Source organism: Thunnus maccoyii, chromosome 22 (genome assembly GCF_910596095.1).
Source record: "Thunnus maccoyii chromosome 22, fThuMac1.1, whole genome shotgun sequence".
In the NCBI taxonomy this organism is placed as follows: domain Eukaryota; kingdom Metazoa; phylum Chordata; class Actinopteri; order Scombriformes; family Scombridae; genus Thunnus; species Thunnus maccoyii.
The window spans coordinates 7,852,670-7,868,006 of NC_056554.1; the positions used below are offsets into that span (position 1 = coordinate 7,852,670).

At 39.4% G+C, this 15,337-nt stretch overlaps 1 protein-coding gene across 11 annotated transcripts in view; it reads left to right on the top strand.

Moving 5' to 3' along the window:
- The window catches only part of LOC121889333 (meiosis 1 associated protein), a 66,599-nt gene that overhangs the window by 26,263 nt on the left and 24,999 nt on the right, over positions 1-15,337 (top strand). For 10 of the 11 annotated variants that reach the window (XR_006093502.1, XM_042401209.1, XM_042401205.1 and 7 more), the window contains 7 exons: positions 10,504-10,659; positions 10,782-10,941; positions 12,765-12,906; positions 13,549-13,612; positions 13,825-13,967; positions 14,467-14,582; positions 14,693-14,771. Coding sequence is in view for 10 of the 11 variants with exons in the window: in XM_042401209.1 (XP_042257143.1) it covers positions 10,504-10,659; positions 10,782-10,941; positions 12,765-12,906; positions 13,549-13,612; positions 13,825-13,967; positions 14,467-14,582; positions 14,693-14,771 (860 nt within the window). In the remaining variant the exon portion in view is untranslated. Of the gene's footprint in view, positions 1-10,503; positions 10,660-10,781; positions 10,942-12,764; positions 12,957-13,548; positions 13,613-13,824; positions 13,968-14,466; positions 14,583-14,692; positions 14,772-15,337 lie in introns of those variants that run through there. The other variant, XM_042401211.1, reaches the window with a different exon arrangement.

Consider the following 15,337-nt stretch of genomic DNA (forward strand, 5'->3'; position numbering starts at 1 on the left):
ATCCACTGGCCCACAGCCAAGAATTATAAAAGGGTAAGCCAAGTCTTCATCCTGAGGCCTCACAATGAGACATATTTCTTGTATTACATTACAATAATAATGTGAAACGTCATTGATCCCCAGAGGCAACTTGTCAGCACACTTGCCCTTCTCTCAATGGGGAGTTCAGACCTACATAGCAGCAAATCCTAGCAGAGCAGAAGAGGAATAACTTCTGCATTTTATTTAGCTGTTCAGTTCCAACAATAACAGTTTAGCTAGATAGCTACCAACTATCCATAAAGTAACACAAACACATGGATGCATTATATTTATTTATACTGACCTGTAAACAGCTTTCTCACCCATGCATATCATTTAACGGTTGTACTGATCAGGGATCAGATAAATGCTACTACAGCTCGGTGCGCCTTCTGTATGATTGTATGAGTTAAAGTGGCTAAAGACGCTTTCTTCCTGTCACATTAATGTGAGTAAAAGTGACAAGAAATAAAGATTCCATGTGTGTCTTGGAGAGACGGATGTATTTAAACCTTTTCAACATCCGGCCAGAATGGAATGTCGATTTTATGTCTCGATTGCTTTTTAGATACATTTACACTTAGCTTGTTTATGTTTGATAGCTATCCAATCTGTCCAAGATGCTTGAAGTGTAAGTAGGGTCTAGGTGAAGGACAGTCTCCCTGCAACCTGTCCCCAAATGAGACTGAAGTCTCATCTGTAGAATTTCAAACTTGTCCAAAAAGTCAATTTTGGTTTATTAGCTAGAAAAAGATTTCATGAAACTCACTGCGCAAACTTAGTATTTCCTCTTCAGTATATCTAAAGATTTTGATACATTTGTAATTTCAGCATTTTGAACACCCTGGGAGTAAGTAGAGGATGTTTTTATGATCTGCTTAGAACAAGTCTTGTGCTGCTACCTCCAGTATAAACTCAACTCCAGTAGGATGTTAATAAACACCATTCCTACATTTTTGTGGCCTTGGTTCTGCGTAAAAACAACTTTCCACCCTCTCTCTCTCTCACCCTCAGCTAGTATTACAACCACACACCTGCAGTGATTCAACCCTGGGCCGCCCTTCTCCCTGTCAGGCTCCGTCTCTCTGTTTCTGTTTCTCTTTATCTTTGTCATTCAGTTAATTTTTCCATCATAGTCAGCTAGTTCAGGTTTAGTGTGCGGTCGATAATATGCACAGAGGTGCTCAGGAGGAAACCCCACCCAGTCACACACACCCAACAACTACTACAACTACTGCATAACATTCACACAGACACTACACACGCTCAGATAAATTGGCCACAAAGTCAGTCACAAGAAGTTCATATCTTCTGCTGGCATCGTTGTTTCATGTATTTGTCCATAAATATGGTTTAACAAGATTGATAACGAAGATGCATGACAATCAGGAGTGCGTGTTTTTCATCCTGCCACACACACATGGTGCCAAGGTCAGGCTGTTCACACCTCTGTGTGACGTTAGCAGAGCAGCAGGTGGCTGTACAGATGGATACTGGTATCAGTCTTCACACCAGGATATGGAACCTATTAGTCCCACACTGAGAGATGGCTGGTTGCTACGCATCATGCAAACACTCACTTTTTAAAATCTAAACCCACCTAAAGTCTTGTTTGTCAGCCAATCCATCTAAAATCTTTTCATCTTTTTTAATACCACTGTTCATTCATTATCAGATCTACAGTATAGCCTGACAGACATATTCATAAAGGAAGACTTAGAACAAAGCAGTTGATGTGTAAATATTATGAGGTGGGGTCTCATAGGATTTCCTGTTGTTGCAACTTGCAGCCAAGAGAGGTTTTAATTATCCCTCCCTCTCGCTCTTTTTTTTTTTATTTTGTTCGTTTGTCTTTATGATCTGTGCAGAATAAATAAGGGTTGATAAAGGAAAAGCAAGGTGAACAAAGAAAACTGGTTCACAGCTATTAAACACTCAGAGGGTGCTGTTACACTCCATTCTCTGACATCCTGCTGTCTGCCACCACCCTGCTCCTTCAATCATATCCCTCTTCTGTTTGGAAAAAATTGGAGTTTGAAGAGTGTAACACTAGATACATTTGATGGACAATTGAAGGCAAAGTCTAACAATTATTTACATCATTGAAATCAATCTTTTCTTGATTAAATCATTCAATTGTTTAATCTGTGTATCAAAAATGGGAAAATGGCCATTAGAATTCCACAAAGGCCGAGGTGTCTTCAGATTTCTTGTTTTATCTGGTTTTATGTGGTCGACTAATGAATCTCCTGAAAAAGCAGGGCTGGCCTGAGATCAAACAGGGAACTCAAAACCCATTTTAGCATCTATCCTGCTGCTGTACCATTGAGCAAGACCATCATGACAGGCCTCATGGCTTCTGTTTTGTAGCTGATCTGACTTCTGATCACCCTGTCAAGGATGACAAGATATAGAATTTCCTCAAATTAGCATAAAGATTTTCAGCTGCATATCTTAACTCAGTGCTATACTCCAACTCTTAAACCCAAATATATAAGAAATATGCCAAATGCTGTCATTCCAGTGCCAAAAAGTGAACCTGCTAGGATTGTCTTATCATCACAAAACAGCAATTAAATTCGTCCTTGCAAATTTCTAATTCCTGTTTCATTTGCCTAAGGTCTTAACAAGTACCAAAATGAGTCTGCACTCTTCAGTTTGGTATCTAACATCAGATAATCCCTTCCAAACTCTCATTTCTTCTGTAATGACACACTTTCTCTTCTCACCTTTTTGTTTCTCTCAGACTTCTTCCAACACTGTTTTCACCTCATCTCCTCTCTTTTAGTTTCACTCTATTTCTCAAGTCACCATTTATAAGAGGACAAAATTACTGCTCCCACTCCTCATCTCTCCTCCTGTCTTCTTTATCTGTGTTTTGGCATACACAGATAGACCGTGTATCCTGCTCTCTCTCATCTTGGCCTTAAGGAAAACAAGGTTATTCTTCCCTTCCTCTCTTGAGAGGTTTGCTATTTTGCTATCGCCTCTCCAATCTCTCAGCTGTGCTCTCATCTCATCTGTCCATCCTCTTTTAAAGGCCAGCTCTGCCACATATCACCCTCCCTATTCTCATTCATCTTTCCTTTCTGTCTTCTTCTACTTGAATTTGCATGTGCACTTTTTTGGTTTGAGGACGTTGCATGACATTAGAGACAGTGAAGCCTCTTCAAAAACATTTTGTACCAAAAATGAGTGGGAGTCACTTTGAGATTGAGAATGCCTTCCTTGGAAATGGACTTTTTGGAGTCATAATTGTTTAATTCCATAAAAGCGATCCTGGTCAGAATCCCAAAAAACCCCAAGTTGTCTGTTATTTTTCTTTATCTCTCCTGGTTTCCTCTCCCTCTGTCTAACCCTGTGCAACCCCTGAATACCAACTGAAGAGCTTTTCTCATCCTGCATCCTCTTGTCTTTTTCAAGTGCTTCAAAGAAGTTGTCCAGCTGCCACCCTCTCTGAATCTCTGTGTCCTTCTCATCTATCCAGCACTCTCCTATTTCCAGATTCTACTTGAAACCATGCAGTTGATCTCTTGCCATCACTTTATTTCTCCTTGCCTGTTGGTCATGCTCACTGTAACGTGATTTATTTGAACTAGAAGTGAAGAGCAACTCATCCTCTCCAACATCTCCAGGTTTACATGATTAGTTTGATATTAGTTTAGTGTCTTATTAGCCCCACAATGTGTGGTGGCAAACCTGATGCTCACTCATAAAAGGATGTCGCCTCTTTTTCGACCTTCTTTCAAGTATCTCTCCTTTTCTCTTCTTTTGTTTCTCCACCTCTAAGAAGACATGCAGATAACTCGTCCTCTTGTCCTTCTCAAGTGTCCGTCTTCTTTAATTGCTTACATGACCGCATGGCATTAACAGAAGTGACTGTGAGGCAATTAGGTCACACAGCCACTGGTGTGTTTCAGACTACATGATCAATGTCCCATTTGTCACAGTCTCAAACTACATCAATGAGCTATTCATCATTAACGCTCATGCAGACGTGCTGACAGACAAGGACAGAGTGTGCGTTGTCTTTGTCGCTTTGTACGTGAAATATGGATGTCAGAGGGAAATTCCACAGACAGACAATCATCAACACTTCCTTCATGTTTATGTACACTTTATGATGTTTGTGTCAGGGAAAGGCATTAGGTTGATATCACAGTGTTGCCTCACTCCTTAAATTGACACATTGGTGCCTTTATTTGTGTTAAGTAAGTTGTATTGTATTTATTGGGACAATGTACAGTTTTAAACATAAATGTTAACATTTGAGGCACTGCACCAGAGTTAGTGTTAAAGCTAATTTTCATCTGCAGTCCCTTTCAATTAAAACATATAATAGCACAAAGCAAAAAACACACAGGACATACTACACAAAATACAAAGCCACACACAACAGCATATCACATATACCCACAATGTCAACCAGAAATCAACAATGCAAGCATGTCAAACCAATAGCAAGATTATTTGAGAAGACCATGAGATCAAATCCAGACTCAGTGGCCACAGGGCTGAAAAGCCTTTAGCAGATTCTTCAACCTGGTTCTAAGTGCACTGATTGAACTGCAGCTCTTCATATCATCAGGTAGGACATTCTACTGAGTTGTGGCTTTCACAGAGAAAGCTGACTGGTACAATCATGTATAGAGGATATTCTGGAGGATCTAATAGAACTTACTGAGTGAGAGTACACAAAGTCACCCAGTGGAGGAGGGGCCAAACCATTTAAAATTTTATAAACTAGGCACAAATTTGAGAATAATCTAAAATTCTCAAAGCTCAGTAAATTGTATTTCTCCAGTACCCTACAGTGATGGAAATGCATTGGCTTTTTGTTAATACCTGGTGAATTGAGATTCTAATAGCGTAGGGTAGCACTTAGCTTTAATCATAAGTAAGGCAGTTATATAAACTTTTATTATATTATTTAACCAGCAAATCCTCCAAATGAAACAACCAAAAACATTGTTTGACCATGCACTCCACAACGACACAAGGAGCGTTTTCTAATCTGGCACCTCTATCACCAGTAATCGTCAGGACAGCATCATTTGTCCGTGCTTTCCATTACTGTTACAAATCACTGACAACACTATGTGGGTTAAAGTTACTACTTCCTTAAAGTTAGGCAACCTTCGTCATCATGGCTTCCCTAATGATACCCACAGGATTAAGGTTAGGGGACGATCGCAGTTACGGGCTTTTTTCGGGGTTGGCAATGTGACACTCAAGGTTAGAAATGGGGAACAAACTGCAGTCTCCTGTGGCAAAGTCCATTGTTGGGTTATAGCTTATCATACTCCTCCGACTGAGAAAATTTGTCAATAGACAGTTTATACTGTATGCCATCTGAACTGCTGGTTATAAATACAGCAGCCACTAGATGGCATCTGTCACTCAAACGTAACAGTAGCAATAATAGTAGTAGTAGTAGCAATTAACTTTGTGACTATATCATAAACAATAGAACTGATGGCCAAACCTAAAAAAATAAAATCTTAGCTGTCGTAAACTGGGATTATCCTTCAATGAGAGTTCAGACCCCATACGTATCCACTGTATTGAACTATCACTGAGAAAGAAACCTCCAAAACAACTGTTATTCATCTGACCTCTGAGCTCACTGGAAAGGAAACAGACATTTTATGCTATCATGAAAGTGTCATAATTTAGATGAAAAGCTAAAGTTATATATATATATATATATATATATTATGGATGCAGTAATTAGGCCCTGAGGAGGCCTTAAAAGTAATGTTAACTCATCATTTTACTAAACTTCTGTCTGTGTCTTACTAATTGTTTTTCACAAAAGAATCATTTAAAACAGAACAAGGAATTCCAAACTATTCATGTTTTAATTAATCTTTCAGTAATATGGCCTACTTCAACATAGTTCTCCATTAACATGATTTTTCTAGAATAAGACAAACTAATCATTAGAAGCTTTGAAGAGAATTTCTACCATCACAGAGCACAGTGTCCATTATCTGTATCTGGTCATGCTGATTCATATCTAAACAAATGAGTGAAAACAAGGTTGTAGAGTAAAGCTCTGCTTCCTCTCCTGGTTGTGCATTAGCTCCCTGCATCACTTTTTTCCCCCAAACAAGCTAATGTTACATTGGTTGATGGTCATGAGGATGATGCACTCATGCTAATGCACAGAGTAAAAGGAACCATTAAATGGCGTGGACCAGGGAGAGTGGAGAGTAGAGGAAGAAGAAATAGCCCAGGGACAGGCAATAAAACAGAGATTGGGAGGGAGGAGATCCATAGAGCGTGAGTTGAAGGAAGCAAGGAATGTTGTAGTGAGAGATTTATATATAATCATGTTATTTCAGTTACCAACTTGCATAGCTAAAATGATTGCCCACCTGGTCATAGAGACACCATGGATTATAGGCTGTAGCCAATTAGGTGGATGTTCCCCTTGTAGAACTAACTAACACATATATCTTTTGAATTATTTTGAATGTAACCATTGTAGCATTTACAGAATTTATATTGTTCAGTTCATGTGTGGCGTCTCTGCTGCCTCACTTAAGTGACAAGTTAACCGGTTAGCCTGAATCTGAATCACCTACATTTCAATTTGTTCAGTGATTTGAAGCGAAACAAAATGGCAGTTCAATCTTATTATCAGGCTAACAGGTGACTTCAGATTCGTTGTGGTCATAATGTTTCTGTAAGGCAGCAATGTTTCTTTTCCTCCATTTTGTGTTAACAAAGACAACAAGTCTAGTTTTGTGAGAGTTCAGCGGGACATGCAAAGGGTCTGACTGCACAGTACATTTTATTAACACACCTGCTGGAGTGCAAGGCTTGGTTCGATGAGCTTATGCACTGATTTTTTAATTAAAACAGACCATTACAGGTTGATATAACTTTTATCCCTCATTCAGAGGGTATTCAAATAAAAATCTCTTTGTGTGAGAAATAACCTGACCTTCTCTGAAGGCACTTGCATCAATCATTTATTTAACAAAAAGAACAGAGATCTCTGGGGAAATTATAGCAAAACATTTTCATCTAATCGAGTAGTGTTTTGAGGTTATTTATGTGTGTGTGTGTGTGTGTGTGTGTGTGTGTGTGTGTGTGTGTGTGTGTGTGCGTGTGAGTGTGTGTGTGAAGGTGAATGACAAATATGATTGCCCTTGCCAAATTTCAACAGTGCAAGAGGTTCAGTGGCACCTCTAGACTGTGAACTAATATTGAAATGGGTGTAGCACATTTTTCTTCAGCGTGGTTTCAACGTTATTCAACATCAGGAGATATAAATGAGTCATTTGGAGAGAAAAGAAACTCAGATAATTAGTGAACTTGAAACAAATAGAGATGTTAATGTGAAATGAAACAGGCATAATCAGGCTTTTTTTTTTTTTTTTTACATGATGTGTGTTTCTTGACTTGGAATGAGTCAGCAACGGTAACTCAGTTCCTGCAGTTTAAATCTCCACTTTCTTAACTGCCCACAACAGCTAAAGCCTATTACATACTGTTATGTAGATACAGTAGACGTGCATGTGTACATGTATCTCCCTTTATTAATTTATTTTAAAGAGTAGTAGAGGTAACTTTGCAAACTACAAGATGAGAAAATAAAGCGATCTTAGGATTCTAGTTTTGAGCCCTAAAACCCTCCAGTGAGTTATTGTCTTTGCTGCATGAGTTCTCTTAGATTAAAATACTGTTTGACTGTAGATTTGACAGTTTTACTCTTGAAAGTTAAATAAAACATTAAACATCCCATTTGTGAGAAATTTTAGTTAAGAAACTGTTTGAAATCCAACTACAGTTGTAATATTTTCACATCTCACTTACTTTCTTTAATTTATGGTATCACACTGCAGATTTATAAATGTATGTTCCTTTTTTTCAATATGAATACGAGGTTTATTGCTGTTTTTATGTGCAGTATCCGACATGTTGCTAGTGTTTATTGGTGGATATGTATTGTATAATTCCAGTATAGTACTGAGTGTGAAAGGGGGAAAATAATTATCTTATCTCGTGACCACCCCCCAGCTGACTGCATCTAATAGACTGTGCAGAAACAGCTTAATATAGTGTCACACATTCATTCACACACCTACATATGTTTTCATAGAGATCCCTGTTTAACTCATAACCCTCATGTTTAACCCTACAGTCAGCACACACACTTAATGAGATTCAACCGCGAGCCTGCATCCTTACCTCAGCATGTGTGTCACACTTTATCTTCTCAGGTATACACACACTCATACACACACACACCACAGGACACGCTAATGAGATGCAGTAGCACAATTATACTTGTAGATCAGAGGGATGGGTCATTCGTAATTTAATCTATCACACTAACAGAGCAGAGAGAAAGGAAACAGACTAGAACGATGAGGAACAGGAACAGCGAGAGGCATGGGAAGATAGAGTTGGGAGGCACGGATAATACATAATTGATTTTTTTTTTTTTTTTTAATCTTCCATGCCTACAATGAACACACACTTAATGAAGTCAGTAAAGATTCGGAAGGAGAGACATCTGTAGGAGGATTTAGCAGTGTAAACACATTCTTCATGAAGTCAGATAAGACTGCTGGAGAGAAAACACACACACACTTCGAGGTTAACTGCTCTCCCCTTTCCTGCTCAGTCGGTAATGTATTACTTTGTGGAAAGCATTAAGTCTCTCACACACACACACACACACAAGCTGGGCTGTCTTCAGCAATTCACCTCATTTTCTCTCTTTATCTCCCTCTCTCACACACACACACACACACACACACACTTCATGGTCTAATTACAAGAGAGCAAGCACTTCCAACACTGTGGTCCATCATCCATCACCCACCACACCCATCTGTGTCTTCTCCCTCTCTTATCTCCCTCTGTCCTCTCTCCGTCCTCCTGTTCTCTCCCTCGCTGTAATTTATACTTTCTTTTCCTCCTTTTCTGCATTCTCCGACTTTCGTAATTCTTTCTCCTCTCCCTCCCTCCCTCACCCTCTCTGTCTCTTCCTCTCTCCAGTCTTATTCCCCAGACAGACATTATCGGAGGGAATGGCGATCGATTTGCTCCAACTCGCTCTTCTCCACCTCCGTCCATCTAACCAAGGATTTTCCTCTTATCTGTCCATTAGCGTTTCCACAACGGCAAGAACACATCTTCCTTCCTCTTCTCTTTCTCCTCATCCTCCTGCACGTATTTGTAATGTGTCCTCTCCATCTCTGTCCATTTCTCCCTTACCGCTAACTTTTTACTTTTCTCTCTGTCTTTCTTTCATTATTTTGCATTGGTATTGATTGATCCATGTTCTCCCTCTTCTTACTCTTCTTCTCTTTCTCCGTAGTCACTCTGACTTCGATCGGGAAAGTAGCAATACTGTTATAGGATGCTATTCTAGCGCTAATCCCGAGTATCTGAGAATTTCCACCAGTTCTTTAATCCGTATTAGAGCAAGAGCGATGTGGCATGTGTCGGAATTGACTTTACAGTGTGCTTATTTCCACACATAAAAAGAAACTGGATGGATTGGAGCAGAGCTCGTAAAGCAAAAGTACCATTAGTACATCCTTTTGTTACCTTCTTAATCGTCTCTCTCTCAGCCCTCATCCTTCTTGCCTTCACCCAGCAGGGATCAGACCACAAACATCCATCACACCAACTCTGCAAAAAAAAAAAAAACCTGGCAAACATAATTCTTCCTCCCTCAGATGAAGTACTTATTTCTCAATGAAGCACTTTTGGAAACTTTGGCCTGAACCAGAAATAGCTTCTGTATCCGCCTCTGACAGATGAAAGAAGGAATGACATATATTTTATTCTAGGAATTTAAAGTTTCTCGTTTTTTTTCTCCTCCAAGAAGTTTCTGGCTGGAAGAGTTTAAATAATTTGTCTATTCTCCATCCATCCTCACTGCTCGTTTTCTCTCTTATCCCCTATTCTGTCAACCTCTGCTCCGTCTGCCCCCTCCCTCGCTCTTACAGTACCTCCTGATCCTCCTGCTCCCTTTAGTCCCATTAGTTATCTCCTGATGGATCATTAACTATTAAACACCAGATACAGGGAAAAGGAGAAGAGGGGCGTTCTATGAGGTTTCTGTCTAGTTTGCAATAATAAATGAACATTGAACTGAGGTCAGACGTATATTGAACCCATTGATCGTTGCTGCCATCTAGTGGTCAAAAAGGAAAGTTGTTCAGAAGGAATGAACTAGTGCAACTGCGGTCTGTCTAATACATGGAATTGGAAAACTTGGAGAACCAAAATTGATTTCTTGAATTATTTAAATAACAAGACTGAATTAGCTGCCAAAAGTAAATGTATAAAAAATAAAACATGAGTACTGGTTTGTCCTTATTGATCTTTTTAAAAGCATCCAATGTCAAAGAAATTAATTAATTAATTGGAGCATGGGAATTCTTCCAGGTTCTCTGTCAGTCTGGTCTACTTTTTATCCAAATATTGATGCCGCGGTGTGTCTGTCTTCAGACAGTCTGATGTTGGGGACGGAGGTTGACCTGCTGCAGCTGGACAACAGTGTGTTCGCCATGGAAACAGTGTTAAAGGCGTGGCTTCAGGAGCAGGGGGGAGACAGAGAACACCTCCACCTTCTTCTGCCAAGCCCCCTGGACAATCCCATCCCAGGTTTGATACTGCATACACATACATGTATCCACCAGTTTGTTAACTCAGTGGATATGACTTGAACTGATGTAATGGAGACTACATAATGTCAGCTTCTCTTATGGCGTTCGCCTCCTGTGTAGTGTGTATTAAGTGTGACATGCAGGAGCGTCTGATAAGCCCTGCCCTCATCCCCCTGACCCCCAACCTGGGAGTGAAGACCGAGAGCGTCCGTGACTTCATGCCTGTCACTAAGGGCTCAACCAATCAGAGCACAGCTCCACAGAGACTGAAAGTAATCAAGTAAGAGAAGGAGTGCAGGGGAAGGGGCTTCTTACTATAGACGGAAACATGAAGTAGTCTGGCTTCCATTAGTCAAATCTATATATATGCATTCTTTTTGAGCCTCAGTGAAACAAATGTACAAAATACTAGTGATGTTATTTTCACTTTTATCATTCTTTCTCTTTTCACACTAATATACAACCAGTTAAAAGTGATTTAAAGTTACAGACTACTAAAAAGGCCATGTAAATAAATATGGATACTTTTTCACACCCTATTTATGTGTTTAATGTCACATGAAATTGTAATGTAATGACACTTATAGTGAGTTGATATTTAAAAATTTATTTTAATAGTCATGCAGTTGTTTCCCCAAAATAACCTCAAATCATTGATGGAAGCAAGGAGCAAAATGAATATATCATATTTATTCCCTGAAGGTACAAAGTTTTAACATGAAAGGGAGTGTTTAGATGTTACTGTGTGAGCCATGCTCCCTTGTTTTTTTTTTTAGTTTTGTAGGAGGGAGGCAGAGTGTCTGTGTATGACTATGTGTGCATGCTCCATCAACCACGCGTGTACTGTTGTGTGTATTCAGTAAAACCCTCCCTGCCTATGAATGGCTCCATTCTGATTGCAGGGAGTAGTGGAATATTTCTTGGATGAAACTCTCCCCATCACATCAGAGTCTGCTTTGTTCTGCCGGAGTCATCTGCTCTGTTGACCCAAAACGACTACAGTCGAGCAGAAAAATTGCTCCACGTCGGAAAGCTCCAGTCCAGTGAATTTGATGGTGTTTTTATTCTCATACAGTAGAAACTCACGACACAACAGCAGCGGTGGTACAATGGTGGTGTACAAGGAAAAGACAGTGATGCAATAAAAGATAAGCAGATGACAACACACTGGCTAGAATAGCACACAGCAAAATAGGGAAAAGATGTTAATTGAAAAGAGTTTATGAATCAATCACAACATAAAACACAGATCAACACACAGCACCAGAAACTAACTTAATGTTAACTAATGTTTAAAACATGATGAATATAATCTCATTAAGCTGAACTAAGTTAATTGAGTCTAACAAATTAAGGCATGTCTAGTTCGAGGTGATTATCCTAAAGTTATGAATTTGTATGGTGTGTTTTACTGTGTTTTCCAGTCTTTGTGAATGCATTTTTGTTTATCTTTACACAAAATGACAGTGTTTTAAATAGATTCAAGAAAGATAATTTGCTGGAAGCATATTGATATTGTCACACTGGTATAAACAGCTCTGATCGTTCAACACTGATCTCATTTCTTCTAAAATTCATACAGACACAGACTCACATATACACTAAATGCGTTGTATGTACACACACTTACTCCACTGATGATAGAAAGCAGACATTCACGTGTAACCTAGATGAACTACTTCCTCCTCTTCCCCGATTTGCATGAGTTTTACATTTTCAGGAGCTGCAGTGCGATGTTGTACGTGTGTGTGTGTTTTGCATACCAGTCAGTGAGAACGTTCTTGTGCGTCGTGTGTGTGTGTGTATGTATGTGCTTTACATACTGATGACTCATGATTTACAGCTGTGACATTTAAACGAAGCCGGGGGACGGTCGCTATGTTAACAAATTCACCTCCGCAGGGATAACGTCATTCTCCGTCTCTGCGCTCCCGATGATTTGTTGTGTTTGCATACTGACGGTGTTCTACTGAAAAATATTTGATGATTGACATCATCTTTCTCACAGGACAGTTTCAGCTGTCACAGTTAGTGCAGGCTACAAAACATCGTGCGAGTCTGTAACCAATTTTGTGTGTGTGTATGTTTGTGTGTGTGTTGTAGGGCACTGCGAGCAGACGGACTGTGTGAGAGTGTGTTGTACGGCCTGCCGCTGGTGATCCGCCCCACCACCTGCTGGCAGCTGGACTGGGACGAAATGGAGACCAACCACAACTTGTTTCACGCTCTCTGCCACACACTTAGGGTGTCTTTTAACTTACTTTTTGTTTTTTTAACATCTTTGGACAATTGCCTGTAAGTTTTTTTAAAAGATGTTAGAGAACAGAAATTGTCAAAAATAACAACTATATATAGCTGACAACACAACTACTGCAGACGCCTCTGTATAATTAATATCACTGTGTTATAGATCACTGTCACATTTTCTAGTTTATCTGTTGATGTTACATCTCCATATATTAACATCTTGCAGGTGTCTCTGTACGTTAATGCAAATCTTTGACTGGATGATAGGAAATCACATCAGCAAAGATAGTAATGCACTTCTTTTGCAGTCTGCTCATCCATGTCTGTGTCTGCATAATACAAACAAGGTTCCTAATTAAACAAAATAGTTACTAAGACAATGTCATATTTTTCATAAGAGTAGAATAAAGTAGTGAAACATTTATGCTACTGAACTTTTCATTATAATCACTGAGTAAATTTAAAATAATAATCAAGGAACTTGACACAAAATTATTATTTCCATCAGTCTCTTCATCCTCTTGTACTTTGTTTGACCCTCTGATTGGTTCTTTAGTTTATTTTGTAACACTCAACATCTCACTGTATGTTGCAAATGTATGACACTGTTTGATGTGAGATTTGCTTTTCCCTCTTTCAGAGTCGTGACTTGTTCCTGCTGCTGCAGGTGGAGCCTGCCCAGAGGTCTACAGCTGGAGGCTCAGGTCCATATGTGTGTGTGTGTGTGTGTGTGTGTGTTTGTGGAGTATGTGTGTGTGAAAGAGAAAGAAACACACTGTACCATATAACCGTAGTTGTTTTTTTTATCAAATAAAATATATAAATAAATAAAATGCAATAATGCTTGTATTCATATGTCGTGTGTGTGTGTGTGTGTGTGTGTGTGTGTGTGTGTGTGTCTTTGCATGCAACGTAGGTGTGTATTCTCACTATGTCCTCCAGCCTTCCCCGTCTCTCTCCCTCCTCCTGAAGCCGGTGGTCTCCAGAGAATTGTTGCTGCCCTGCTCACTGCCTGTCTCAACTCAGGACCCTTCACCTGAAACCATGCAGATTATTCAGGTTAGGTGACCTCTGTTCTGCCTTATTAAATTAGGCAGGACAAGTAGACACAACTCAAAAGCAGTAACTCAACTTTAAAAGGATTCCTTATCACTCCTGAGTAGAAAACATTATCAGTTAGGAGACTCTCCTCCATTCTCCTGACAAATTCAAATACAAGAACACACAAATATGTACTTCCAGGCGTGAGAGGTTAATCAATAAACCTGTATATTTTAATAGACAACACTACAACACTAAATGTTCTCTCAGCAGCACAAGTTTGTATTATTGTTTACTATTTATTATTGCATATGTCACATAACTGTCATGGCCAGAAGCAGAAAAAAGCACCTCTTATTCTCAGCCACTCACTTTTCTGTTGTATTTAAACATTTTTCAGTATCTGTTTTGTTTATAATGGAAATTACATCAAGCAATACCCACAAACAGCAGTTTAGACATTCAAATGATGCCGGTTTAGTTGATGAATTATAAGTTTTCTGTCTGTCTCGGTCAGGGTTGTCTATCTCAGCTGGACGAGGAGTTTGTGTTCAACCCCCTCTCCTTGAGCAGTAACCTCTACCAGCACCTCAGGAGCCGAGGCCTGCTCTCACAGCCGCGATACCCCTACAGGTCGGTTGATAGTGGTAACAGACATTGATGTCATTATGCTCATATAAGACTAGATATGAGTGAAGAAGGTAGTTTAGGAGACGTTTGATGATGATGATGTTGGTGTTTAGGGTCCAGCCAGCTGCCCACAGAGACCAGTCTCAACCACTAGAGGGCCCTAAGAGCACAGCCAGCAGACAGCCTCGGCAGGTAAACAAATCAGCTTTATGACAGTGTAAAGGTCAAAGCTCAATGATGATCACGTGAGTTATCATGATAAGCTGCATAAAAGATAATTTGATAGGGTCATATTCTGTAAACCTCATTATGGTTGATAGTACGTACTACTAATGCAACTTCCTCCTCACTTCTTTACTCACTAGGTGGCAGCACTTACCACTAAGTACATACTTCTATCTGTCTCTTTATTATAAGCTGTTGAATTTCTCAGATGTCGGGAAGTGATCCTGCAAATTATTTGTGTCAAGTGACAAGTGAGAAGGTGTCATAGAACTGAAGATGAGGTTGATCGATATATTTTACCACATTTTCAACTGTTCTAAACAACATGAACAGCCTAACGCTTCTTCATTTTTGTAGTTTTGATGAATTTGCATTTGTTACATGTGAAATGACCAACATTCTCAGTATAAGAAAGACATATAATCAGAATTCTTGTAACAATCCCAACTACTGGAAGTCTCACTAAACTCACAATAGACCTGAATTTCATGCTAATAATCATTTTTATTAGACTTTGAAAGGATCTCAACATT